Source organism: Bos javanicus, chromosome 24 (assembly GCF_032452875.1).
Source record: "Bos javanicus breed banteng chromosome 24, ARS-OSU_banteng_1.0, whole genome shotgun sequence".
In the NCBI taxonomy this organism is placed as follows: domain Eukaryota; kingdom Metazoa; phylum Chordata; class Mammalia; order Artiodactyla; family Bovidae; genus Bos; species Bos javanicus.
In genome coordinates this window covers 42,452,418-42,480,407 of record NC_083891.1, presented here as the reverse complement: position 1 = coordinate 42,480,407, position 27,990 = coordinate 42,452,418, and the positions used below count along the sequence as shown (strand labels likewise).

Below are 27,990 nucleotides of genomic sequence, written 5' to 3'. Positions count from 1 at the left end.
CAGAAATGCAGGAATAGTTCTTGTTTTTCAGTAATAGCAATGGCAATAGCATTAATACTAATATTAGCCACTACTATTCATCGGACGATGACTGTGCTCCAGGCATCTCTGAGGGTTCTCTCCATCTACGTAGCGCTTCATATGAGCTAGTCTGTATGGCTTTCCTTAAGGTATGGAAGAGGAATCTGAGGCATTAAAGTGTCAGTAATGACCCATCCATGTGGATGCAGAGATGCCTGGAGTGACCAGTGCCTGATTCATCATGTGGGCAAAAGTTGGCGTTATATGCTTTAGGTGCTCATCAGATATCAAAATGCTGTGTTTATGAGTATCCAATGGAGTTGATTTTCTCCTTAAAGCATTTCTACTTTGTGCCAGGTTTCAGGCAAGATCATGCTCAGATGGAGGATGAAAGTGGCTGGCCAAACAGGGCTCCTCACCAAGGGCAGCCATGTCTTGTGGGCCAGAAAATCCTTAAAAATCAACTGGTCTAGATATTAGCTACTGCTCCTCATACTGGGGAAATTTTAGCGTAAAACAGCCCTTGTAAAGACAACAGCACTGACTACTGCCATGAAGACCTGTATCATCACAGTATGAAAACACAGCTCCAGAAAGGTGGCGTTGTTTGGGCGAGGCAAGTTTTGAAAACCATGGTCTGTTTCCGGAGTTCTGACATGTGAATGAGTACAGTGGTTCTCTCCTCTGACTGCACACCTGAGCACCATCTCCTGGCTTTCCCAAGCACACCGGTGTGGGGGCCGAGAACAAGTCAGAGTCAAAATCAAGGGCTTTGGTTTAATGGAGAGATCCCAGGTGCCTGTAGCATGCAGCCAGGGGGAGCACACCTTCTAGTAAAATGCAGACAACTGAAACTCCTTGAGTGTATATGTGGGTGGACGAAGAAGTGGGATCTAGGTCTTAAAGTCTCTAAAGACCAAATGGTCAACTTGGTACACAGAGGGACAGGACAAGCAGGAGGTGGATTAGGGAAGATCGTGCCTCTCCTAACCGGGTATATGAGACAGTGATTTGGAGGACATCTAGACAGGTCTAGGTCCTGTTTGACCATTTGACCATAGACCATTGGACCGAGACCTGTTTGACTATTTGACCATGGTCAAAGCCATGGTTTTCTAGTAGTCATGTATGGATGTGAGAGTTGGACCATTAAGAAGTCTGAGCACTGAAGAACTGATGCTTTTGAATTGGAGAAGACTCTTGAGAGTCCCTTGGACTGTGAGGAGATAAAATCAGTCAATGCTAAAGGAAATCAACCCTGAATATTCATTGGAAGGACTGTAGTTGCTGAAGCTGAAGCTCCAATACTTGGGTCACCTGTTGCAAAGAGCTGACTCATTGGAAAAGACACTGATACTGGGAAAGATTGAGGGCAGGAGGAGAAGGGGGCGACAGATGTTTGGATGGCATCATCAACTCAATGGACATGAGTTTGAGTTATCTGGGAGACAATGAAGGACAGGAAAGCCTGGTGTGCTGCAGTTCATGGGGTCGCAAAAAGTTGGACATGACTTAATGACTGAACAACAACAAGAAAATGACAGTGTTGGAAACCTACCAAGAACACGACGAAATATTCAGAGTAAACTGAGAATTCATGTGGTGACACAGTGTTACATAAAATTCAGGAGGGCTTTGTGACCTCCTAATTGGGTTCCCAAAACAAGTTGTACCAGAGAGATTGAGGGAGAGCCAGAGGATACCACCTATGAGCATCACAGTGCTAGACTTGGAAAATAGGTGCAGATTGTCATCAGGCTTCTACAAAACACAATTCCTGGGAGAGGACAATGATTTGCTTAAGTTCCTGTTATCTTTTCTAGGCCTAGTGTAGTGTACATTGACATTTGGAGTTCCGGTGGCGAAACTTCTTGAGGATTCTAGAATACAAGGATGGTCCAAGTTTCCCTGTGTCTTTGCAAGATCTGACTGCATCAGGCTTCATAAAAAAGTGTTGGTTCACAGTGTATTTGTCTTTCTCAGGGAATTTGTGAAGACATCTGGGCTCAAAAGGCAAGGTTATTGTATCTCTAAAGGGAGACCTTGTTGGTTATCACAGAGAACTAAGGTTTGTGTAAATTTCCATCAGTAGACTTTTCCATCATCAAACGCCAGTTCAAGCCCAGAAGGCTGGTGGAAGTCAAATTCTTGCCTCTCTGTCCTCCTGATGGAAATGCCAGTTTTGAAGGGTCCTCCCTATAGGTCAGATCACCTGTTTCAGGTCTCCAGGGTCCCCTCAGTGACAAAACTGCTGGATAATTGAGAAAAGAGCATCTCCCAGCTAGAACCAGGTGTCTCTAGATCTTACCTAGAGAAAGAGAAAACAGGGGTTATGAGTAGAGAAGAGAAACAGTATACTCTCTTCCCAGGGGCCACGACAAGCAACAAACCCGAGGCGAAAACAAGACGTCTCCAAAATCTACTAAGTGGGCGCACATCTGATCCCTATGTCCACTCGCAGATTTCCCAATGACCCAATGAATTTGGAAAGACCCAGGATTTCCCAGAGCCCCGTCAAAGCTGAAACTTCTCGCTCCGTTCAGAATGCGCAGGGACACTGGTCTGGACGAATTCTGCTTTTCTTCCTCTCAGTGCGTGCATGTGGGCACGTGTGGACCTAGCACAGTGACAGTCGCGCCAACTTCTGCTTTCCTGTCGCCTGTGCACAATTCCTGGAGCCTTGAAGGACTCCCCGGGCGCGGGGGTGAGCTCAGGGCCGCGCCCTGGGGAACGGATAGTTCCTTCAGTCTGCAAAAGGACAGGATCCAGCGGCGCTGAGGGTCCGGGGAGCGAGCGCGCCAAGCCCACCGCTCGCAGGCGGGGGCTTCCCTGCGCTGGGTCCCCGCGCCGGCCTCCAGCCGTCCAGGGGCGGGACCCCGCGCCGCCCGAGCCACCTCCCATTGGCCGGCGCGCACGCCCGTCCGCGAGCGCGGCTTCGAAAGTTTCATTGAAGGTGGAGAAGTGAGCGCCCGCCCGGAGCCGGGGCTGCGCCGCCAGGGCGAGGCTGCACTGCGCGGGGCGGGGGCGCGCTGGCCGCCGGGCGGCGTTCGTTTTTCATTTTATTCCTTTAAGTCGAGGCCGAGGAGGAGCGAGTGGAGGCTGCCCCTTCGCGCGCCCCGCTGCCGACCCGTCAGGGAGCCCCGAGCAGTCGGGAATGGTTACGCGAGTCCGGCCGCCAGCGCGCCGCTGTCTCCGGCCCGAAGCCCGGGGGCGCAGAGGCTGAACCGAAGACCGCGGAGGGAGCCACCGCGGGGCCGCTCGGGGCCAGGGCCGCTCCGAGAGCTCAGGCCGAACGAGGGCCGCGCCGTCACCTCTATTCTGAGAAGACTCCACGGAGAAGGCTCCCCGCTGCCCGTGAGCGACATCCCGGGAGTCGCCAAAAGGACAGCACGCCCTCCTCTCCCCTTTTCTCGCCGCGCCGCCTCGCGGGACCCTCTCGAAGTGCCTGGTCCCCGGCTCCAGCCTCTGGCATCCGCTGCAGAAACCTCCGGCACCGGATCGGGGAGTCCACACTGGATGGGCCGGGCGTGAGGGGTCGGGCGCCCGACGAAGGGGCTTCCTAGGGCCTGGTGAGCGGCGGCCGGGAGAGCGGAGAGGCGCGGCCAGGAAAGCGGAGAGCGCGCCCTCGGGGCGCACGGCGCCGCGGCTCTAGCCGAGGCGATGCTCAGGCGGCTGCGAGCCGCCGGCCGCAGGAGGCCCTAAGAGGGCATGGGCTTGGCACCCCAGTCCTAGAGACCCTTTGCTCGGACTCGCGGGACCGACGCGATGGCCTCGGAAGTGGTGTGCGGGCTCGTCTTCAGGCTGCTGCTCCCCATCTGCCTGGCAGTAGGTGAGTGTTTCCCTCTCTCCGAGGGTCCACGAGAGGGGAGGGGACGGGCTTCAGAGCAAACCCGGATCACCAGCTCGAGTGCCCGAGACCCGGTTCGGGGAGTCAGCTCCGCGGTCTGGGTGCCGAAGCCCGGCAGTTTCAATTCTCGCTCTGGGGCGCACGAACGGGGTCTGTATGATCAGGGTCTTAACCGTCCAGCTTCACAGTCAGGGCGGCCAGATCGGCCAGTGCTGGAGACGGAGCTGAGTTTAGTAACACACGGAAATTTTTGTGGAGTGCTGACTCGTGCACAATGGATGCGAATCCGCCTGGAAGGTAGTTGTAGACCCCTTCCCAGGTTTGTACAAGAGCACCCTCCCCCTGTCCCTGGACGAAGGACGCTCGGCGCATCCAGAGGGTTTCTAGGCCACCTCTGCCCCATCCCGTGTCCCAGCCCCTGAGGGGAAGAAGGGAAGGACTCGGGTCGCGCAGGGAAGCGGTGCCCTGAAGTTGCTGGCTTTACTCACACAAAAGCCTCTACAACAAAACTGCTGGACGCAGAGGCTGCAGAAACGGAGGCCCAGCTCCGCTCCCGCGCGGTCCAGACTGATCTGTAGCTGCGCTGGGATTCCGAGGTTTAAGCGAGGCCAGAGGGAGCCTCCCGGATTCCCAGGCAAGGATCTCACTGTTTTTATGCGGCCGGTAGGGCGTGAAAAGCCACCGGCCTTCAGGTCTTAAGACACCCGCGGGGCGCGGGCTTGGAGTCAGAGGGGCCCAATTTCTCCTCTAGTAGAAGTGCCACACTGAACCCCGCTAAGGTGACTGTGGGCTCCTAGCCCTCACCTGTTCGCACCGGAGCTAGAAAGGAGGACACGTCTTAGCAAGTAGCAATTGCGTTTGCAAGGAGAGCCAGACCCAGGCGGAAAAAGCCACCTTTGTCCATTTTGCGAGAGGTGGAGGATCAAGGTCACACCTGTGCTAAATAGGGACGTTATCGGAAGGGGGCTTGGGTGGGTTTCCTGAGGGCTGACCCCAGCTCCTGGGGGGATTATGGGGCCGAGTATTAACACACAAGAAACCTGAGCGGAAAACCGAGAAGGCTCGCGGAGAGGCGAGAGGCCTGGTCCCTGGGCAGGAGGAGGGGCCAGCGCGGAGGCGGTCGCGGCCTCTTTGCCACTCGAGTTTCCGGGCAGGACCCTTCTGCGGGCATCTTTGTCCTTGAGCATCGCTCTGCCGGCGAGGAGCGCGGCTCCCACGAAGTTCCTATGGGCGTCTGTCCCCGCCAGTTTGGGAAATCGATCAGGGACACTGTGCGGCTGCTTCTCAGGTCGCGTCCTGTCCAGGGACCGCGTGTCTCTGCAGGGCCTGACACCGCGCCCGGCTTAAGCGGGGGCTTTCGGTGTGGGGCCGACTCGTGTAGTCAGTGAGGTGGGGAGTGGCTCTGCCCCATCCTGCGCGTCCTCCGGCCCCACCTCCCTGCCCCCCCCCCCCCCCCCAGGTTCGGAGGGGTGGCAGCTCCTGGGGACTGCCGGTGGTTACCTGCGACGCACACCTAGCGGAGCGACAGGACAGCAGCGATTACCCGCTGATGGCCGGCGACCTCGCGCTGAACATGGCAGCTGCAGAGCCTGCCGACTTCCCCTGGAGGTCCGCGGCCTCTGGGGTGGGGTCGCGTCATTCCAACTCATCTTGGGGGTCTACACCGCAAAACCGTTCTGCAGGAGGGTTAGCTTTGAGCCCTCGAGGGCCGGGCACCGGGCACTTTCCAGATTTGGAGCCCGAGGCTCGAGGCGAGAGCCACAGGTTCCTCGGGGCGCCTGTAGGAGCGGGGACAACGGTCGTGTGGGTGGGATCCCGCCATCGTTCGGGGCCGCTTCGTCCCTCCCCTGGCCTCCTCCCAGCGCCCCTGAGCCCCGCGATGCGGTCACCGCCGGGGGCGCACTGGGGCCCAGCCAGGCTCGATAGGGGAGGGGACTCGCACGTGCGCCCCACGGGTCCCCGACCTTCCCGGCGGGAGAGCGGCATCCCGGAACCGAGGACGACCCGGCCGCCCGCGGTCCAGCATCCTGGCTCTAGCTTCGCCGCCTTCCCCTTCCAGCCCAATCCTCAGGATTCCCTCAGCCTTCCGGATGCAGGGAGGGGAACCCGGGGTGTGCGAGAGTGTGTGTGTGTGTGTGTGTGTGTGTGTGTGTGTGTGTGTGTGTGTAGCTGCGCACCTGGGGCGTGCGAGTGTGACTGTGTGTGGGGGCGGGCTGCTGGCGCTGGGTGGGGCCTTAGGTTATCTCTCGTTGCTCCCCCTCCCTTGGAGAGGAAGGGGAAGGTCTGAGACCTCGGACCTCAGACTTCCGCCCCACCCCGCCAACCCGCCCCACGGCCTGGATGAGAGCGGAGCTCTAGGGAGGACCTGAGCACTGACTCCCGCCACTGACCCCTCGCCGCTTGGTGAGGAAAGACAACCCACTTCCGACGGCTGCTGCGCGCCTTCTAGTCTTTGTACTTTAACTGCAGGACGCGAGGCTGCTGGGTGGGTGTCGCCTGATGTAGGCATTCAATTCTCTTCTACAGGAAGTGGATATTTTCAAGGTTATTTGAGGGTTTTCAGGCTCCCCGGCTCCCAGGGTGCTACTAAATCAAATATTCAGATTTCCCTAATATCCTGGACATGGAGAGTGCAGTGATCCGCTTGCCATTAGAATCGATTTTTACGTTTTAGTTGTCTATTTTTGTAACTGGCGGAGGCAGTCTTCAAAGCTAAGCCTTTGCAGAAGCTCAGGCCTTTGTCTTTTATCCACCCCTCCACCATCCATGTTGAAATGTTTCTGCAGATGGATGTCCACCTCTCTTCCCCTAAGGATGGTTGCTAAACATTAACTGCCATTGTGCTTAATCTGATGTTTTAAGAGTTCTTTCTTGTCCTGTTACAGAGAAACAATAAGTGAAATCAGTCCTCTTTCAAGCCGGCATTAGGTGGCTCTTGAGTGTTTAAAGCAGAACAAAACCATAACGTAGCATAATGTAATATAATATAGTATGATGTAATATGTTGTTTAGCATCCAAAGTAGACATCCAGTGACAGATTTTCCTATATCAATAGTAAATGAACATTTTGAAGATCTCCAAAACTGTCTGTGACTGCTTGAGTAGCCACCCTGATTATTTTTCCTCAAACTGTACACAAAGGAGAACCTAGATAAACCCTTCCATTATATTATGCAATCTTTAATAATCATAATAATATCTGGTCACCATTGAGCACTTTAGAAATTTTTTATGTATATTATCTTTTAGCCTGACTCCACCATCCCGCTCAACTCTAAGTCTACATTTGAGTCCATTCCAGGGCTGGGAGATGGTTGGCATGCTGCTGACCACTCGTTCCGTCTTGGCTGCTGTTGCCTGGAGTCTCCTCATGTCTTTCCTGGAAGAGCTGACTTAACGTTATTTTTTGGGGAGAGGGGAACCTAGCTTGGACAGAACGGGTTGGCCAGGAGGGGCAGAGCCACAGGGCACCATGAACTTATGATGCCCCTAAACGAAGTGACCAGAGCCACATAGGAGACTGTTAGTTACAAAAAGAACCAGCCAACCAGTTAGTGCTATGTGGGCAAGTCCCACTTGGATAATCTCATAAATCCAGCAAGAATCTCCAAAACTCCCTTTAGAGATAGTTGGCTTAAAGTGAGCAAAACCATGGAGTCATTTTTGGAATATGCATGCATGTGGCCGTATCTGAATATAATTTCCTCCCTATTGCGTAATATATTGCCCCTGCAGCATGTGTCATTTTGCAGCCACATTTACACATACTCCAAGAATTACCAGTGAAGCCTGAGCAAGGTCTCCCCCTTGCCTCTGCTGTAGCTCTTAGATGGAGGAGGAGGTCTCAGCTGATGAAGCGAGCTTTGGCAGTTTGAAATCGCTTTCTTTTCTGTCACACCTTCTGAAGCTTAGACAGATAGATACTATTTATTACTTTCAGCAAGGACAAGAGTGCCAGTGAAAAGGATCAGGAATGTATAGCTTAAACCTAAAATAAAATATTTCATAAACATAGGCAGGCAAGAGGATTTTGTTAGTCGGGCAGTGAAAGCTGGAGCCATGTGTCCACCCCATAGATTGTCATTGGTCTGTCCCTCTACAGGCCATGTGTGCCTATCATCAGAGATAACTTTGGGGAGAGGGTTTGGTGACTCCACAATTTTAGAGACCTCCATTCAGATCTTGCCTCTGATCACAGAGCTGGTTCAGCCTGTTTGTTTTTGTCTTCTTTCTGCACATTGGAGATGTTAACACTTCCTTCCTTGGTTAGTTGTGAGAGAGTGTGCCCTGCACGTCTTGGGTAACGCCTGACACACTGCAGGTTCTCCTAGAGGGAGGGATCCTGGCTGCCTTTGGGAGGAGAGTGGCAGGAAGGTGTGAGGGAGGTCCAGGCAGAAGTTAACAGACCGTGAGTCATAGGAGCCTGGGCTGTGTAGATAGGGTTTGTATGAAAAGAGTTTGGTACCGAAATCTAGAGCCAGATTGTTCCATTGCAAGTTGGTTTGTGTGTGGCAGGAGAATTTCTAATAATCAGGACTTTTCTGCCAGTTTGTTTAGTAGTTTGTATATCTGCATCACATTCTGATTAAATAATAGATTCTCCCTAGAACTGTACTGACAGTTTACTTTTGTCTTCCTGATGCTATACCACCATTTTCATAGCCTTTAATGTGATCTTATTTTTTTCCTTTATTTGTGTTTACATGGCCTTTTCCCTTTTAGATCTCGTGCTAGTACAAGTTAGTTGTTTATGAAGTTGCATAGTAACAGCATGTATATCACACTATAATTTTTCCATAAATGTCCAGGAGAACTTAGAATAGTGTAAGTGTAGCCAGATGGTTAATGAGTGCTTGATTGAAGAAACATATGATGATAGGATGCATAGAATGTAAAACTAACTTCTGTAGGATTTGCAGATATAAACAGTTGTTTGAGGATGAGGAATCAGGTCAACAAAATAAAGCAAATATCTGATTGAATGGAGGCTAGACACAAGGTTGAATTGGAAAACACTTAAAAAATATTTGGCTGTAAGAGATAAACCTAGAGGAAGCTTGTCATTTTCATCAGCCCCTCACATGGCCTTTTAGACCCACTCAGACATGGCAGGATCAAGAAAATGAGAAGACCACATGCTAAGTGTCTGTGTAAAGAGCATATCAGACATACAGTTTTAGCAATTTCATAATTTTTGAACTGTCCAATAATTATCTAATGGGAATTTAGGAATGATAACATGCAAATATGCATTTTCCTATTTATTGGTAGATTAAAACAACTAAGTATACTAGCAATTTTAAAATGTTTTCCCAGGCTCCTGCAGAATATACAGATTTTTATCTGCCTTCTTTCATTGTGCGGGATGGTGCTAGTTCCTGATTCATAAGCTATTGTTGGATTCTTCTTTTCCGCTTTGCTGGTGGTCATACTTTTGCATTAAACTAGAATATTATAGCGCTTCCCTTTGCCAGCTCAGGTGGCAAAGAATCTGCCTGCAGTGCAAGAGACCCTGGTTTGATTTCTGGGTTGTGAAGATCCCCTGGAGAAAGGACAGGCTACCCACTCCAGTATTCTTGGGTGTTCCTGGTGGCTCAGATGGTTAAAAAAATCCACTTGCAATGCGGGAGACCTGGGTTTGATCCTTGGGTTGGGAAGATCCCCTGGAGGAGGGCATGACAACCCACTCCAGTATTCTTGCCTGGAGAATCCCATGGACAGAGGAGCCTGGCAGGCTACAGTCCATGGGGTCACAAAGAATTGAACACAACTGAGCGACTACATACAGCGCAACAGGATGAGGGGATATTCAACTTTTTTCTGTATGAGTTTCAAGTTTTCCACACTTTTCATTAAGAAGAACAAAGCTGTGTATCCATGTGGTTAGTCCCGGTTTTCTGTGGCGATTTCACCAGTCACGGGGGACTAGGGATGGTGGTGGAGGTTATGCTGAGCCTCCACCTCTCTCACAGGGAGTTATTCACTCTGTGACCAAACTCAGAGGATTCTGACCCTTTGAACTGCCCCTTCCCTACCCTTAGACTTGACTCCATCATTGCCAGGCCCTGTCTTTGCCCTGCAGACACCTCCTGTGTGCTCAGTGAAAGCTTTCCTGCACTGCTGACCCTGCACATTTCTGGTGAGACATTGGGTACCACTGCCCAAAACTGAAATTCTGTCCAGATCACACATCACATCCACAGATGTCCACCTACGTTTGTGTTTGCCCTTTCACCCTAGTTTACAGAAGCATTGCCTGTGTTCACACCCTGTGTGTCCTGCAGTGCCAGGGAGCCTCAAGTCTCTGTCTTGGCCTCTTGGGCCCTGTCCGTCCTTCCCGTGTGCTGAGCCACGTGCCTTCCACTGTTGGAAGCCTTCCGCCCACTCCCGCAATCTACTCAGTGGTCCCGAGACCTTGAGCTTTCCTCCCGTCCATCACCGTCCAACCTCAGCGCAGCAATCAGCCAAAGCCCCATGGCCACGCCCACCTCCCCACCAGGCGTGGCCTTGACCCAGCAGGTGCGCAGGCCTGGCTTGAAGCCAGGAGATGCTTTCTTTAGGTGACAGATGGCCCTTTCAGTCCATTCGAAGCAAAGACGCGTCCCCTTGTCAATGTAGGTTAGCAGGGTATTGAGGCTGAGATGAATGAACTTTCTTCGCCTCACTGTCGGGATGCAGTGCGCATGCTCTCTGTGCTCTGGGAGGTGGTCCAGGACAGCGGTCAGCGCTCTGTTCTGCCGCAGGAGTTGCATCCTTTCCCGGGGTTCAAGTTACTGGTCACACGTCCACTCCAGCTGGAGGACGGAAGGAGGACACACGGGAGGGACCCCTTTCCCACCTTCCCAGGACACAGCCTGGAGGTCACGAGATTCACTGCTCTGCACATCCCAGGAGCCTGACCCTGATAATGTCATTCACCTCTGACTGCTCGGGAGTCTGGGGAATGTCATCTTCGTTTGGGCTGGTGTGAGCTCAGCTGAGGATCGGGGAAGGGGCTTCTGCCACAGGGGTGAGAAGGAGAGACGGGGAATATATGTCCAGATGTCGGTCTCTGCCTCCTATGGGGAGGGTGGCTTAGGTGCCTGCAGACCTGCGGATCTATCTTCGCGGAACTCCGCCCCCGGCTTCTAGGCTGGAGTTCCAGCAGCTCCCACATGTGAGGGGCAGACTGTGACCCAGAGGAGGCGCTCTAACCTCCAAAGGGGCGGCCCGGGTTCCCCAGTTTATACAGACAGGAGCCTGAGGAACGTGTGTGGGAGCGTCTGGGGGTGAGGGGGTAAGGAAGGGGAAACACAGAGCTGGCTCTGGCCCAGCTGTTGGTCGTGGAGCCTCCCAGTGGCGGTTCTGGATTCAGGATGCCAGGAAAACTCAGGGAGCTGCTCCCTGCAGAGACGCCCACCTCTAGGAGGGGCTCCTGTGCTTCTGCTCACTTCCCACCACGTTTGTGTGAGCCAAAAGTTCCTTCATCTAAAGTGTAGATATTTGTGGAAAAATAAGACAACAGTTCCTCATCCTTGTGTTTATGTGATTTGTTCAATCAGCTTGTTACACTCCTGTCACCCAGCTGGGGTGGGATGGGCATCTTGGGTGAATGGGACAACGTGGGGTATGGACGCTGGGTGAGATGTCATGGCTACTTTTAGGGGACCAGAATGCCCCTGGGCATTTGGAGTTTCACCAAGAAGAGCTCTGGTGCCAAAAGACGCACATCTTCACAGGGCTAGCTCCTTACACAGGAAAGAACACAGAAGTTCTTTCTCTTCCTCCTTCTCTTATTTGTAGTGCATGGTTTCTGATGTCTAAGGGGAAATGCCTGGGTTGTAAAGTCTGAATGTTTTAGATACCAATCTTGGCCTGTCATACTAGCTGTGTGACATTCATCAAAATGCTTAACCTCTCTGTTCTTCAGTGATTTCCCTTGTAAACCAAGTTGTTAGTCGTAGTATCTAACTCAGAGCATTGCTGACAGTACTTTTGAAGCTCTTGGTGCAGTGCCTAGCCTGTGGTAAATACCTAATAAAATGTGGGTCTCCTTGTCAGGTGTAGGCTCAGAATTTAGGCATTATTATTGTCTGGGGGGAGTCTGAGGACCTACTCCTTAAACTGCAGTTGCAATCAACTTCAAGGAAGCTACAGAAGAAGGCCTGATTGAAGGAATGTCTGGATGCCCCTCAAGTCGGATAGGCTACGGGGCCTCTGGGCCATTGCTTGTTTTTTGCCTTGGAAACAAGGGGACATCTGCTCACCTTTAGTCCTTCTTTCTAGGCAGGCTGAGCCATCTCCTCTGTGTTCCCCTGCCACTTGGCTTTATATAATCACAGACTTATGTACTGAGTTACATGATCTCTCTCTTCCCTTCCAAGTGTCTGCAAGTTCCAGTACCCTGTGTGATCTTTCATGCCATCGCCAGCACTAAACCTACTACCTAACACATAGTAGATAGTAAACAGGTATTTGTAGGTTTTTGAACTGCAAAGATGTGTCCCAACATTGCCCTTCAGCTGCCCGGCCAGGGCTGTGACCGACAGTGAACACGGAAGAAATAATGCCGATTGATTGATGATGAATTCACGGGCTAAGTTTTTTCCCTTGAATATCTCAGAAGTCTGAAAAAAAAAAGTTTAGTCTAGCATCTTACGCTCTGGGTTTTTACATCTTTGAATGTAAAATTCATGATGGTCTGATCTGAATGCTCTGCAACTTTCCTAAATGTGAATTTCCTCAGTAGGACAATTAATACCTTTTACTTGCTTTGCAGTGAATAGAGAAAGAAAAACTCACTTGAGATGGTAGAGCTTGCCCAGAGCATCATCCTTGAAGTGCATATTATTTTTTAAGATGTTTTTAGCTCTCCTGGAACCACACGAATTGATCTGTTTTCCATTGTGGTTGAATCCTCCAAGTCAGCAGTTTTGGCCACAGGTGCAGGAGAGGAGGATGGATGGAGGACCTTAGCAAGCTGAGAAGTTGGAAGCAGAGTGCCCTGGGAACAGGTTATAGATCTGAGCTAACCCAAGTCCTGTCTCCTCCTGCTGCCCCAGGACAGTGCCCACCTTCGGGCAGGTGCCGCTCCGGCATCTCAGTAGGAGCACACCGCTGTGCTTGGGGATCTGCACAGCACGTGTTTTGGGAAGTGGCCTGGTCTGAACGTCTGAAGACCAAGTCTCCATCCTGTTCATAAGGAGCTGTGGGCCTTTGCCAAGTCATGGAAACACTCTTCCTTAATTACACTCTCTAGAAACAAGGTGCTCCAGGCTAAGGAATATTTTCCTGATTCTCCAGTAATATTTCTACACACACTTTCTTTCAATATTAGAAAGGATGACTAGAAAACCATACCTTTTAGTCAACACATTGGAATTGTTGTTGTTCAGTCACTTAGTCATGTGTAACTCTTTGCGACTCTGTGGACTGCACCATGCCAGGCTCTCTCATCCTTCACTATCACCGCAGTTCTCAAACTCCTGTCCATTGAGTTAGTGATGCTATCTAATCATCTCATCCTCTGTTGCCCCCTTCTCCTTTTGCCTTCAGTCTTTCCCAGCATCAGGGTCTTTTCCAGTGAGTCAGCTCTTCAAATCAAGTGACCAAGTTATTGGAGCTTGAGCTTCAACATCAGTCCTTCCAATGAATATTCAGGGTTGATTTCCTTTAGAATTGACTGGTTTGATCTTTCAGTCCAAGGCACTCTCAAGAGTCATCTAACAGCAATTCCAAATAAGAATATGGATCAAACCTGGCCTCCAAACTTATATTTTGATTACCAAAGCCACTATGACTTTATGAAGTATCAACTTGTTAATAATTTCAGGTCATGGTTGATTTTTCATTGCTTTCACATTCATACAGTTGTTTATTTGCTGTTAGAAACTCAGAGATGAATAGTTTCATATCTTTTAAGCTAAGGAAAGGAAAGCTGTTTTAACACAGTCACCTGCTCCATTTACTCCCCAGAGTGATCTGGAGCTGGCAGGACACGGGGCAGCCTCAGTGTGTCTGTGATGGAGAGCTGGGTCCAGTGATACTCTGGTTGAAATGCTGCACTGATGTCGAGAACCACATTCTTGTCCTCTTCTCATTCTGTGCTTCAGCTACCTTCATATTTCATTGTTAATATAACCCAAAGAGGCCAAATTAGCTTTTAGCAGAGAAAGTTGCAAATATAGTTCTTTAAAACATAAATAGGCAAAGACAGTTATCATTTGATGATTTTTAAATTAAGCCATAATAGGTTGATTTTCTTTTTTAAAACTTTTAAATTTTGTATTGGGATATAGCTAATTAACAGTGTTGTGATGGTCTCAGGTGAATGGCAAAGGGACTCAGCCATACATATGCACGTATCCATTTTCCCTCAGATTCCCCTCCCATCCAGGCTGCCACTTTTTTAGATCGACTTTTAGGAGCTGATCAAAGAATATGCACATTTTATTCTATTTGCTATACATTGCTGAATTACTTTTGAAGAGGGGTTTGTCAGTTGTGAGTCATAGTAACTTGGTTTTATTTGTAATCAGATGCTAATATTTGCTCTACTGCTCCTCCACCCACCCAAAGAACTATTCTTTTCATCTTTTTTAGTTTGTTATAAATCAGACTGTTCAGGCTTCCCCCTCACTCCCTTTAGAGGTTCTCAAGGCAGAACAGCAGTTATATAACTATGTGACATGATGCCAGCTTCCCCAAGGATAGATTTATTTGTGTTGTTTGTTGTCAAGGTAAAGAATTAAAAATCCTCCTATAGATTAACATTTGTGTCTCTTGCCCTGGGTGCCACTCTGCCTGCAATGATATCTAAGATGTTTACTTGAACTGCAGATTCTTCCTGTAGAGTTGGGTGCTTAAGTCTCTTCTTCATGTAACTAACCCCACCTGACAGATGACTGTTTTTATTTGACTCATTCTTTATGTTAAAGACTCACATGAAACAGTGTACCCAATCTGAAGTTGTATCAGTGATTCATCCTTAAGAAACAATCTTACAATAAAATAAGGGAATGTAAGGCATCTTTCATGCCTCTCATTCCGCTTCTTGATGGTATTTTTTTTTCTTTTTACATTATTTCTTTTATGAAACTTTCCACCATTGTCTGGCCTTTGAACGAGTTCCAAAGTTTGGGTGCAATTGATCGAGTCTTACTATTTTTTTCTGATGTTCTAATGCTGTTTGGAAGAGTTTGTTCCCATATGAGGCCAGTTGGAGATGAATGATGCTACCGCATCTTGGGGTTCTCACTCCAGGCACCTCCATTGTGCCGTGAAATGAAAAGGGAACAGGTGTGAAAGAGGACAAGCTTTGGACAGTGCCTGCCTCCAGAACCCATAGAGGGTAGTTGAGAGTAGTTAAGATTGTGCTCTGGGGACCAGAGCGGTTGGGGTCACCTGTGGCTGGGTGACGTGGGTAAGCCTTGCCTCAAGTGTGCCCATTTGCAGTGATCACACTGCCTGGAGAAATAATTCACACAAGTAGAATGAGCAGAGGACGGGCTTACAGAGATAAAAAGAAACATCAGCTGAGTGAAATGTGTCAAGAAGTTTATGGGGATTGAAGGAAATATAAAAATTGCTACATGTATGCTGACAATGTAAACTTTCAGCCTTGCAGCTAGGAAATAAAAAGAACGCTTAGTGCTCTGAGTCAAAGGAGGCGAAGCTGAGAAGCTGCTCTCTGAAGGCCTTTGAATGCAGCCTCTGTATCCCTTGGCGGTGGAGTATGGGGTTGAGCATGGCTCGCCTGGTGACATTCAGCCTCTTGGAAGCAGAGGCACTGACTTCACGTCCCTCTTGGACCTGGTGATGCTCTTCCTTGTGAAGACCGACACCTGAAGAAGAAGCCCATTAATCCCACAAGCTCTTCCCACCCAACCTTTTTGAAACATTAGTTGGATCTTTCAAGTAGATGCCACATTTGGATCCCATAGACCAATAAATATTCAAAGGCTAATGTTCTGTCTCAACTAGAAAGACTTGATTCTTAGACTTTGGAAACAATTTTAGGACCTAGCGATGTTGGTGATGAGTGAAATGTTGGGAAAGCATTGTAAACAAAACTTGTATTGTTGGAGGATTCCCAAGGACTCAAATGTGTGCTCACTGACCAGTCAGAAAAATCCTGTGTGTTGCCTTCACAGACTGTGCTGTGAGCCCTATAGACTGAAGGAACGTTTTATGGTCCCTTAGGTGGTAAGGCCAGCTTTTCCCCTAAGTGCTCAATACAATCATGACTCACCTAACTTCAACCAGGCTGAGCCCTTAGGTTCCCTTAGCTGATCAGCATCTGTCTCCTCTTGATTTCTGAAGGTTTTCCCATCTGAAGATCTCCTTATGATTTGACCAGATCTCCTTCCACTTTAGGTATTGTGTTCTGCTTCCACACAGAAAATAATTTCTGACTCAGTACCATGGGGTTGGAAAAGAAGTCTGCAAGTTTTATCTATTCACACCCAAGGAACAAATCAGCCAAGTGTTATGGAAGTGTGTTTTCACGCCTTCTGGAAGCCACCTTCTGGAAGTTTTTCTATAGAGCTTCCTCCAGTGTCTCTGGGGCTCAGAGGAACTTGGCCCTCATGGGAGCCCTCACACCCCTAGAAGTTTCTAGAATCACATACCACCAAACAGGACATGGCCTGATATTGAAGGTATCATCGTACTCTGGACATTAGTCATTTTTCACTTTCATAATTCTTTTAAAGTCTGTTATAATAAATGTTGGAAGATGGCAATGATTACAGACAGTGACTGTATTTTTATAGGGTACTTTCTTAGCTTATTATGTTTATTTTTCAGTTCTGTAGACTTTCTTCCTTAGAGCAGTTCTAGATCTACAGCAGAGTTGAGTGAGATTTCCCACGTTTTCCTGTTCCCCTATGAGCAGTCTCTGGCTCTGAAGAGTATGATGTTGCCGTTGCTAGGTCTACATTGACACATCATTAGGTCTGTAGAAAATAACATATTAATTGTTACAATGACTGTCTATTGGTTTTCTAGATAAATTATGCATATTTCACCCAAGGGAGCTCATTTAATCAAGTCTTTGTAAAATTGTTGAGAAAATATATCTCCTGAGACCACATAAATTTAGATAGACTTACCCTCTCCAGCTATAAAAGTTCAGCATAAAAATGTCTTTTCATTGGGCAGAGTGTTTTTAGGTCTAAAATATGACTTGGCTTTCAACTTGGTGGAGGAGAATCTGAAGGGCTGGGGTTGCCATGATGCAAGAGGTTCAGTTTATTTTCCCAGTTTTGTAAGCAAAAGGTTTGAGTTGTCTGTCGCTTACTAGAATTCAATAAAACTTGTCTTAGTTAATTTGAAACAATGTTCTGATATATTTTTGTGCCATTTATTTAGAAAGATTAAGTTTTCTGAAATACATTTTAACCATGTGTTAAATATTTCCAGTTCTATGAAAATTCATTTCAATAGTGAGTTTTAGAATAAAGTCACTTTACTCCCAATTTAACTTAGTTTTTTCAATATCAATGAGCCATTTAGTTCATTTTTTTCTTTTGGATTTTGTGAGGAATAATTAAACGCTTTAATCAGAAACTGAGCCTTCATTCAACACATGAAGTCATAACTTGATAGCATTTCATATTGTGTGGGTGGGTAACTGCAGATTTACTAAATGCTTTTTTCTTTCCAGAGTGTTGCTATAGCATGTTTTTCCAATTCCAGATGGCTTCAGCAGCACAACATATTTCTGTCTTGATTTTTTTTTTTCTCAACAGTCTCCCCTTTGCATAATGCTTTATATACATTGGACCTTGCAGCATCTTCTTTTTGATTTCTAGCCTTTGTTGTTTCTAATATTGCTTATAGAGGCTCCTTTGCATCCTTTATGGAGGAAGGCAAGGCACATCTAAGCAAACAATAAAACAACAAGATCAGGTAAGCTGGGGAGCTCTGGACCTGAAGGTCAAGGGAGGAGCCCTGGGGCTGGAGGAATCAGAGATGGAGCCTTGCTTCCCTTGGCATCTGGACAGGGTTCAGGGTGAAAAGGAAGGCAGGCCCAGGCACCTTCACCTGGAGTTGACTCCGTGATTACTTCTTGGAAAGACCCTCTGGGGTTTGTTTTCTGCCTGTTCCTTCTGAATGAAACCAATTCCTTGGCCCTGAGGACCGAAATCATGATTCAGTCCCGAGTGGTCCACAGGCTGGCAACAGAATGAGACAGAGGTGCACAGAGCAGAGCTGGGGCTGGGGAGACGCTCCTGAAGGGATGGGCTGGGGACAGCCTGACCTGAAGCTGTCCCCTCTTTGAGGACCTCTGACTGTGAGCTGCACAGAGAGAGGGGAGGTCACTTAGGAACAGGTGGCATTATGAGGGATGCTGAACAGTGCTGCCGTGTTTCTCACAAGGGCTTCTGGCCTTGGACTTGAGTGTCTGTGGCTTGCGTGATCCCTCATAAGATCGCATGTTCTCTGGTAGCTTTAGGAAGATCCTTAGCACATGACTCTGGGTAACTGCAAAGAGACCTGTAGTAGCACAACTAGGGTTGCATATGAACTTGGGAAGTAGATTGAGAGGAGATTTGGGGACCTTGAGTGCAGGTGGAGGGGTTTAGACTTTGTGTGTGTGGGAAGCGTCATGTTAGTGATAGAATCTCCTTCAACCCAAACATCTTCAGGTGGTATTTTAAGGCTGTGATGCAACTAGACATGTGCGATGACTCCTTCCACGCTTTTGGAAGAAGTTATCAACCTGGATGGTGTCTGGTTACTCAGCGCATCTCTGACTTGAATGTAGCCAACTCCACAATACCTGCACAAGATTGTCAAGGACTTGGCTTTGCTGGAGTTGTTGAACCACACAAATACTTCACAAGAGCCCCGGGAGTGGTGTGATACGTACTGAAAGAGAACGAGGCTGAGAAATTCTGTCTGAGGGGCTAGCAGTCGGAAACAGCAAGGATGGCAGGACACCACCCAGACACCTCCTGGGTTCTGTCCACCTTGGGCCTCGGGAGGGAGTGGGTGGTGGGGAGGACCTGCCCCACCACACACTACGCCTAAGGAGCTAACCTGTTGGCTAATATTTGAGTCATTTCCTTAGTGAAATACAAAACCCAGTTTGGATTTCAACAAGGAGAGACTTTATCCCAAGGACCATGGGAGAAGGGCGGATGCTCTGGCTGTAAGACCCACCAGCATCTCATAGGTTGGGAAGATAGAGCTTCACTTTCATGGGGTGGGGGGAGCGGTAAACAAGTTACAGGGGTTCAGGGCTTAACAGAACAGCCCAGTGGTTTTCCCCGAGGGCAGTCTGCTCTCTGGAGCCCCTTAGGGAGGACTGTCCCACTCCCACTGTCAGGTCCTGGGCCCCATGGGGGGCAGTGTCTGACTACAGTTTGGTTAAGTCGTGTCAGTGGGTATTTCTTCTTGATCGGTCACTGGGGACAATCAGTTCACCTTCCCACAAAGAATGGGAAGGTGGAGCATGCTTGTGCAAGGTAAACAAGGGGGACCCTGAATCTCACTGGGTGACAGCGGGAGAAGGCTTTTGTGAACTGAGCTTTTTCTGGAAGATGAAATGGGGAGACTTTCTTTCTTTCCTTCTTTCTTTTATTTTGATGATATTGCTATTTTAATAACATTAGTTTGACATCTATTTGTATATGTGTTTAAATGTGACTTTCAGCCCCGGCGCCATAGCAGTTGGGTATTAAACCGTCCTTCCAGGAAGTGAGCAAAGCTGTTAATAGCAGACATCCTACCACCAGAGGTTATCTTATGCATTGTTGGGAAAAATAACTAAGCATCTACATTTTTCATTGCACACCTGTGGATTGGTTTAGATTGAATAGCTCAAATGAAAGCAAATACAGGGAGGTTTCCTGTATACAGATATTCTACCATGATAGGTATACCATATGAATTGTGAAAGGATGAAATTTTGACTGCATGTGCGACCTGGATCTGTTTCTGACACCCTGAATCCAGAGGGTGAGCAGGGCTCAGTGCTCTCTGGGGGCTGTGGTCTGGAAGCGCAGGCTCAGGTGAAGCTCAGTGCCACTCAAAGCATGTTTCCAGGATGCTTTTAGCTCCATCAGCAACTTTTGGTGCCTGCGTTCTGCCGGGCACTGGGTCAGGAGCCAAAATGAATAAACACAGCATGACCTTGATGTCCAAGTCTGGACCTGATGATCAGAACGGCTCTGTGCAAACCCCAGGAAGACTCAGAGAAACAGAGGACCCACAGGCAAGCCTCAGGACGTTTGAGCCCTGCCTGTCCCCTGTCCTCTGTGGTCCCCTGTCTGTGCACTGGCTGCAGAGGGAGAGCTGGGGATGCTGAGCAGTCAGGGGATGGCCTGTGGGTAAACACAGTGCCATGTGAGTTTTGGCCTAAAGCAGCATTTTTCAGAGATGCGTAGGCAGGATGATCAAAAGGCATTTTAGAAGTGTATTCGTGGCTGACTTTTCATCCTTGTGCTGAAAAATGAGGCCTGAACTTTTCACATAACCCGGCTCTTGCTGCTTTCGAGAAGGGCCCCGTGGGTCTGTGGTGTGGGACCACGTGTGGTTCATTAGGCCCCAAGTCTCAGCTGGAGGGAGGATCAGTCTAAATGTGTTGCTCCTTGTTGTCCAACATAATTTTGCTCATATCTTATAAGACAATTTTTATGCAGTTAAGGAGCTTTACAGTCAAACCTCAGGAAGCACTGGCCTTCAGTAAACCATCCCCTAGCTTGGGCAAGCTGCCTTCTGAGTTCTGTGGGATCCTGCGGGGGAGACCTGAGCCCTGTGCAGACAGTCATGTACATTTTGTTCAAACCTCACTCCTAGGGCTTCCTTGGCTACTCAGAAGCTGAGGAGACTGAGATAAACCGGGCTGGAGAGATTTGCCAAGTGGTGGCTAAAGTGTGGGAGCGTGTGACCATGAAGTTGCTAAGAGCTGGAACAAACCGCTGAGTCAAGCTTTATCTGTCCCTGGAAGCATTTTACAGATGGGACATCATCTTATCAGTTTGAAGAGCGTGGTGTCTGTCTGGTCCACTGGCTCGAGGAGGAACTCTGATCTCCGGCTTCCTTCTCCCCAGACCCTGACTCTCCAACAGGGGATATGAGTCTATTTTGATTTGCAGTGTGTTGGCTCAGAGCTTTATTTTTTTGGTTGCAAGTTCTGGAAACAAACCAAATCTTGATTAAAGAAAGTGGGTGATTTATTGGCACTTCCTCAATCATGGCAAGCCCTGGGGTCTGAATCTCATGTCTTTTTCTGTTTCCTGACCCCGCTGTCTACTGTACGGGTGTCATTCTTAGTCAAGCTGTTCTTCCAAATGCTTGCAAGTGGCATTTCTGTGCTAATAGACTTCAGACTTGTGGTTCCCATGAAAGGAATATCTCTAGGGGCTTGGCAGGTCAGGAGCCGTCTGGGAAAGGAGAGAGAGCCTGCCATGGGGAAGACAGTGAGCATTGTCTCCAGACTTCTCAAGGCTCCATAACCAAGATACCACGGATGTTGCCTTTGGAGGCATGAATGTGAGAAAGAGTTAGGAGCAGGTGGTTGGAAGAGGGCCAAAGAATTTTGGTACAGAAAAAGAGAAACTTTTACCATTTAAAGTTCTTCCGAGATGAAATGTTATCTTGGATGATCCAAAGTTCCCTTTTCCTAGGGGAGTCTGGTGTGTGGAAGGGGTTCAGGAAGAGGTGGGAAGTGAAGCTGGGGGTTAGGATCTCAGATCCATGGCAATAGATTAGTTACTAAACTTCCATGTATACTTATCCAGTGCTTTGAAAGCTGAAAGTACTTGTATGATGCATGCCAGGTATCCTGAAGTCTGTTTCCTGTGATTTTGGCAGCTTATACTCACCAAAGAGCTTGTCTGCCCATATTCTAGAATTTTCTTCCTGGGGCTCCTCCAGGACAGATCCTGAGAGCCTCTTCTTACAGAAGAAAAGGTGAGACCCAGCATTTTTTGTGACAGAGTGATTGAATTCAGAGCAGTTCTGTGACTCCAAGTCACAAATCCAGCATGCATTTTTGGTTTACTTAGGCTTTTCTTTTCAACAAAACAATCAAATGATTGTGGACTTAAGGCATTGGGTGTATTCAATTAAAAACCTCATTCTTTTTGAATAATTATGGAAACTCTCCTCCGAGTCCAAACCTTTAATCTTCTCTGCTGAGCAAGATGTAATTTCCTGCTCAGATCAGTGAGGAAAAATGGTCCAGGTACTGGGGCTTCAATTTCCCATGTTATCTCTGTCTAGGAGAAGACTCTTGAGTGTCCCTTGGACAGCAAGGAGATCAAACCAGTCAATCCTAAAGGAAATCAGTCGTGAATATTCATTGGAAGGACTGATGGTAAAATTGAACCTCCAATGCTTTGGCCACCTGATGTGAAGAGCCAATTCATTGGAAAAGACTCTGATGCTGGAGAAGATTGAGGGCGGGAGGAGAAGCGGGTGACAGAGGATGAGATGGTTGGATGGCATCACTAACTCGATGGATATGAGTTTGAGCATATGAGTTTGAACTGTGGGACATAGTGAAGGACAAAGGAGCCTGGCGTGCTGCAGTCCACGGGGTCTTAAAGAGTCGGACATGACTTAGTGACTGAACAACAACAATTAAAAGCTTTATATTGATCCAATTTAAAATACTCTTAATTTTCTTAACATAAAATAATTAAAGGATTTTTTATGATGAAAACTTCATAAAGCTATATAAAGGCCAAATATCTCTGGGGAGAAAACATTTGTAATGTGTATAATGAACAAAGGTTTGCTCTCCATGGTTTGTTAGAGGATGTGATAATTTGGCTGCAATAAAAGAGAGAGAGCTTCCAAGAAAAATGGAAAATATTTATCAATAACTTACAAAAATGAAGTGCAAGTTACCAGTAAGTCATACAAAAATAGAGTCAAACCCATTCATGATAAAAATGTAATTAAAATGATAAGAAGACCGCATACCTCACCTGTTGAAACATAAATGGCAAAGACAACAGACCGATTTGGAAGTGTTGAGGGTGCATTTAACAAGGAGCTCCTAGACAGGGCTTTCCCTTTTTTTTTTTCCCTTGAGGAAAGTATGGTATTAACTGGGTTGCCCTTGTGGCTCAAACAGTAAAACATATGCCTGCAATGCAGGAGACCTGGGTTCAATCCCTGGGTCAGGAAGATCCCCTGGAGGAGTTATGGCAACCCACTTCATTATTCTTGCCTGGGAAATCCCATGGGCAGAGGAGCCTGGCTGGCTACAGTCCATAGCATTGTAAAGAGTTGGACAGGACTGAAGGGACTTAGCATGCAGCACCCACGTGGTATTAACTATTGAAATTCAAAATATGCCCACTTTATCTTCCAAAAAGATGACCTACAGAAATACTAGCAAGATAACTAGATGTGTGTGTAAGATTGTTGAATGCAGGGGATGTCATAGTAACTATGGCAACAACACAGTCATTCATTTTCATGTAAATATGTTAAGTCTGTTCTTATAGTGTGACCATCTCTGTTTACCATTCAAAAAGATGATGGTGTTATTAGATGTTCAGGAGTCCTATTTCCTGGCAGATGAATATTCTGAGGTCAGAAGACATCTGTGCTTTGCCCTTGTTTAAATTTCTGTATGTCTTCAGGTACCTGGGGATTAAAACAAGGGACTGAGCAGGCTTGCTGGCTTAGGACAAGTCCATTCTTCTGGCCCTTCATCTTCAGACTTGGGGGGTGTCAGGTCAAAGCTTCATTGCCCGACGTTCTTTCATTCTACTTGAAAACAAGAAAGGCTTTTCAGTGTTGGGTTTGGAAGGATTGACATTTCTCCCTCACGGCATCTGAGTTTAATTTATGGTCTCCTATTCCAACTCACTACAAATAAACTGAGGGCCTTACTGAACAGCTGGGCCAGAGTATTATTTTTGGAAGTCTGGGGAAGTCAGTGCAGGAAAAGGAGGCCAGTTCATCCTATCTCGCCTCTGATCTGCACCAAGGGGATTTCAGGGCTGTTTGGACCAAATCTTCCAAACTGGTTGACGTCCTAACTTGGGATCCAGGAATCCTGTGAGCAGGGGTTCATGTCGAGGTTATTAGCTTTTATTAACCACATGGCAGGATATGCCCATTTCTTTCCCACTGCCATTTGATTCTCACTTGGTATGAATGAAATAATTTTCACCAGCATTTTATGAGTTTGTTAGGTTTTCCATATTGTTCAGAAATATATTCGACCACATATTGAGTTAATTTTAGAAATGGCAGGGGGAGCTGGGGTGTGGGATAATCAGGAGGGGCCAAGTGGATCTGACCTGGGTTCTAGTTTCTAATTTAGCTCCGATCTGGGGCAAGTGTCTCGGCCCCACTGGGTATCAGTTTCCTCACTTTTAAAATGAAAACCACGTAGTTCAAACACCAGTGATTCCAGAGCACAGAGCCAGGGCATTCTCTCTGTAAGTAGCTTGGATCTCCCATTTGGCAAGGAAGGGGAATATTACTTCTTTTTCGTTGGGCCCCAGGAGAAAGGGAAGGAGGCTGGTGTCTAGACTGCTGGGGCTCAGTAGGTTCATCCTTTCACTGTGAGCCGCATGTGGAAGTAGACTGTGGCTCTTTCTCTGCGAGTCTCTGCTGTGCAGCCGTTTCAACGTGACCACAGAGAGATGCTCCGTCAGAGGGGACGAGCATGCCCCCAGCATGAACTGGAAGTCTTCTCTGTGGAGGGCTGAGCAAGAGTGGTGTGTAAGGACCACAGAATCCTAGTCTCCACCCCTGAACGTGCACCAGTTCACTGATGGGCCTCGGATCCCTGTCTGGTGGGTGATTCCCAGGTTCCTAGGAAGAGCTGACGGGGCTCCTGAGATGGCTCCTTGTCAAGCCAGCTTCGTGTGATGTTTTATTAAGTGCTTCTAAATTTGCAGACAAATGTTTACGAAGGAGAGATACATTTATGAGAATTGGACAATGATTCCAGGCAGTATTTACAGATATTCTATAATTTATAGAGAATGATTAGTCCTCATCTAGCTCCTGTTTCTCTTTCCTGTTTAAAGTTTGTACTGAAAAATCAAGAAGAAATGTCTTCATTTTATTAAGAGAAGCAAAAATACAGCCGGAGTTCGGTAGGAATGTTGGGGTGCCCGTGGGCAGTGGGTGGTGGCATCTGTTTTCATACGGTGATGGGTAGGGCTTCTGGGAAGTCCCCTGAGGAAGTCACCTGGTTTTGGAGAGCTGCTGGGACAGTGCTGCCACCTCCTGGCTCCTGCCACTGCATGAGGCTCTTGCATTTCGCCACTAGGTCTTTAAGAGAAGGAAGTCGCTTTGCTCACTCAGTGAGTGAAAATCACTCAGTCGTGTCTGATTCTTTTGCGATCCCATGGACTGTAGCCCACCACGCTCCCCTATCCATGGGATTTCCCAGGCAAGAATACTCAAGTAGCCTGCCATTTCCTTCTCCAGGGGATCTTCCTGATCTAGGGATCGAATGCACGTCTCCCTCATTGCAGGCAGATTCTCTACCATCTGAGCCACCAGGGACGCCCCTTACTCACTGATGCCACTGGAAAATAGTGGAAAGTCATCAGTTTGGAATCACAGAATTCACTAGACTTAAACTGCTGTACCTGCAACATTCTGTCACTTGATACCTATTCATTGAGTATTTGTGGTGCACTGGGTTCTGTGCCAGGGGCTAAGTGTATGGGTTTGAACAACAAAAAAAGATGTATTATTTACCTTCAGGATACTTACAGTCAGAGAAGCGTTTTATTTAGCCCACTATATTGCTGAAGATGTAAACCTTTTAAAGTTTCGTGTAAGGTAGTTTAAGATGTGGAGGGAAGAGATTTGATATGAAAGAGGAAGTCATCCTGGGGGCATCTGCCCAGCATTTGAAAAGGGAGAATTTTGTGCAAGAATATCTGGTGCCCTGATACCCGGCTTCCCCGATAGCTCAGTTGGTAAAGAATCTGCCTGCAATGTAGGAGAACCCGGTTCAGTTCCTGGGTCAGGAAGATCTCCTGGAGAAGGGATAGGCCATCCACTCCAATATTCTTGGGCTTCCCTTGTGGCTCAGCTGGTAAAGAATCCACCTGCAGTGCAGGAGACCCTGGTTTGATCCCTGGGTTGGGAAAATCCCCTGGAGAAGGGAATAGCTACCCACTCCAGTATTCTGGCCTGGAGAATTCCATGGACTGTATAGTCCATGGGGTTGCAAAGAGTTAGACACGACTGAGCTAATTTCACATCTGGTGCCCTGGGCTTCCCTGGTGGCTCAGACAATAAGGAATCTGCCTGCAATGTGGGAGACCCAGGTTCGATCCGTAGGTGGGATCTCTGGGAACATCCGCTGGAGAAGGAAATGGCAACACACTCCAGTATTCTTGCCTGGAGAATTCCATGGACAGAAGAGCCTGGTGGGCTACAGTCCATGGGGTCGCTAAGAGTTGGACACAACTGAGTGACTAACACGCTACACCTATCTGGCGCCCCAGATCTGACTGTCATCTGAGAACATCAGAACTAGCCTACTGTCATCTTGATGAGCTTAAATGAAGTCTTAAAAAGATTTAAAAAATAATTAAACCATGATCAGTTATTGTTTGCTCCTTAAATTGTATCCATGAAGGTGAAGTGATTTTTACACCTGTTTTAGGATCTTCCTCTTCTATCAGCTGTTGGTCACAAAGTCTGTTGGCTGGGAACCAACCTCGTGGGTGTTGGACCATTGCTCCAAATGGTCCCCGCCTCTCCATTCATGTTACTCAGGTTTCTGGAGCTGGCAAGTCACCTTCTAGACCAGGGAAAAAGATAGTTTCCTCCAGGCTGCTTTTCCGCCATGTATCAAGGGGAAGCAAAGCTGCTGAAGTTAGAATGTTTCCAGAAATCATCTCTGATTTGAAATCTGGACACCAAGTGGCCCTGACCCCAAATATAGTCAGTGTTGAAGGCTGTAGGGCTTGTCAGGCCTTAGAGTCTGTGAGAATGCTGGGGTTTTAAAGATCGCCATGGACACGTATTAAATCAATTTTTCTGAGAACAGGTTTCGACAGAGAAAGGCAAGAGAAAATGTGAGACCTGCTCCTTCTGTGGAGGATGGGTGTGTGGGTCCAAGGCTGGGAATGGCAGGTGGGGGTGCCCAGGCTCTGTCATTTTCTTAGTTCTGACCCTAATGACACAGGCTCCATTACTGATGGGCCCCGACTGAACTCATTTGCGACTCTGTTTCCTGGTTTTACAAAACCCTTTTTGTTCGTGTTTATCCAAGATTCAGAGTTGAATCCAGATTGCCCTGTCCAGTGAAGTTGATTCTTGGTTATGGAAAGAAATGTGTCTTGTTTTTTTTTTTGTGAGAATTAAAAACAACTTTAATAACTTATTTTCCTGGCTACAAAAATAACCTATGTCCATTCCAGAAAATATAAAAAGAGACTGAAATCTGTAAATACAAAATACAAATCAATTGTAATTGCATTCCTGAACGATGACTATTCCTACTATCTTTATGTTTCCTTACCCTAGCTCTTATCACTTCATGTGACATCTCATAAAATCAAAGCAGATGTTTAGACGTGGTTTGTAATTTGCTATAATTATTTAACAATCTCTTGGTAAAAATTTGTCAGCAGCATGGCTTCAAGTGGATGAACAGTATTGCATATTATGGACTTTAAAGCATGTTTTAAGCTATTTCTTACTGTTATTTCCAATTCTTTGCTTTTGTTGCTAGAGTACTTGAGACGATGTGTTTTTAATATCCTCTGTGACTCTCCATCTTCAATCTCTTCCCGTAACCTCCTTCTGAAAGCTGACTTTCAGCTGCGGGTCTGAGTGAAACTGACCCCCTGTCTAGGAGCACGTATGCTGCCCACTCCAGAGGGTCCTGTATTGGACCCCTGGCTGTGTTTCACTAAAGTGCATGCAAACCTGCTGATCTCCCCCTTCCTGCACTGTGATGGGACAGGCCGGCTTCAGGGGCTTTTACAGCGGAAGAAGGGCATCTGTGAGTCTGAGGAATGACTCTGACCAGGGAACTCTGTGCTCTTGAGCTGCGGCTGCCAGGAGATTTCCAACAACAACTGCTTTATGAACACGAGCAGACACTTCTGTCATGCTCGCAACGGGCCAGCCCCTTCTGGGCATGCTCCCATCTCAGTTAACCTCCCTGTCACCCCAAAATAGGCAC

The 27,990-nt window shown here is 47.7% G+C and overlaps 1 protein-coding gene across 3 annotated transcripts in view; it reads left to right on the top strand.

Moving 5' to 3' along the window:
- Window positions 1-2,988: 2,988 nt before the first annotated feature.
- The window catches only part of PIEZO2 (piezo type mechanosensitive ion channel component 2), a 252,316-nt gene continuing 227,314 nt past the window's right edge, over window positions 2,989-27,990 (top strand). For all 3 annotated transcript variants that reach the window (XM_061399951.1, XM_061399953.1, XM_061399952.1), the window contains exon 1: window positions 2,989-3,850. In XM_061399951.1, coding sequence (XP_061255935.1) covers window positions 3,787-3,850 — 64 coding nt within the window. In that variant the 5' untranslated portion in view covers window positions 2,989-3,786. The remainder of the gene's footprint in view (window positions 3,851-27,990) is intronic.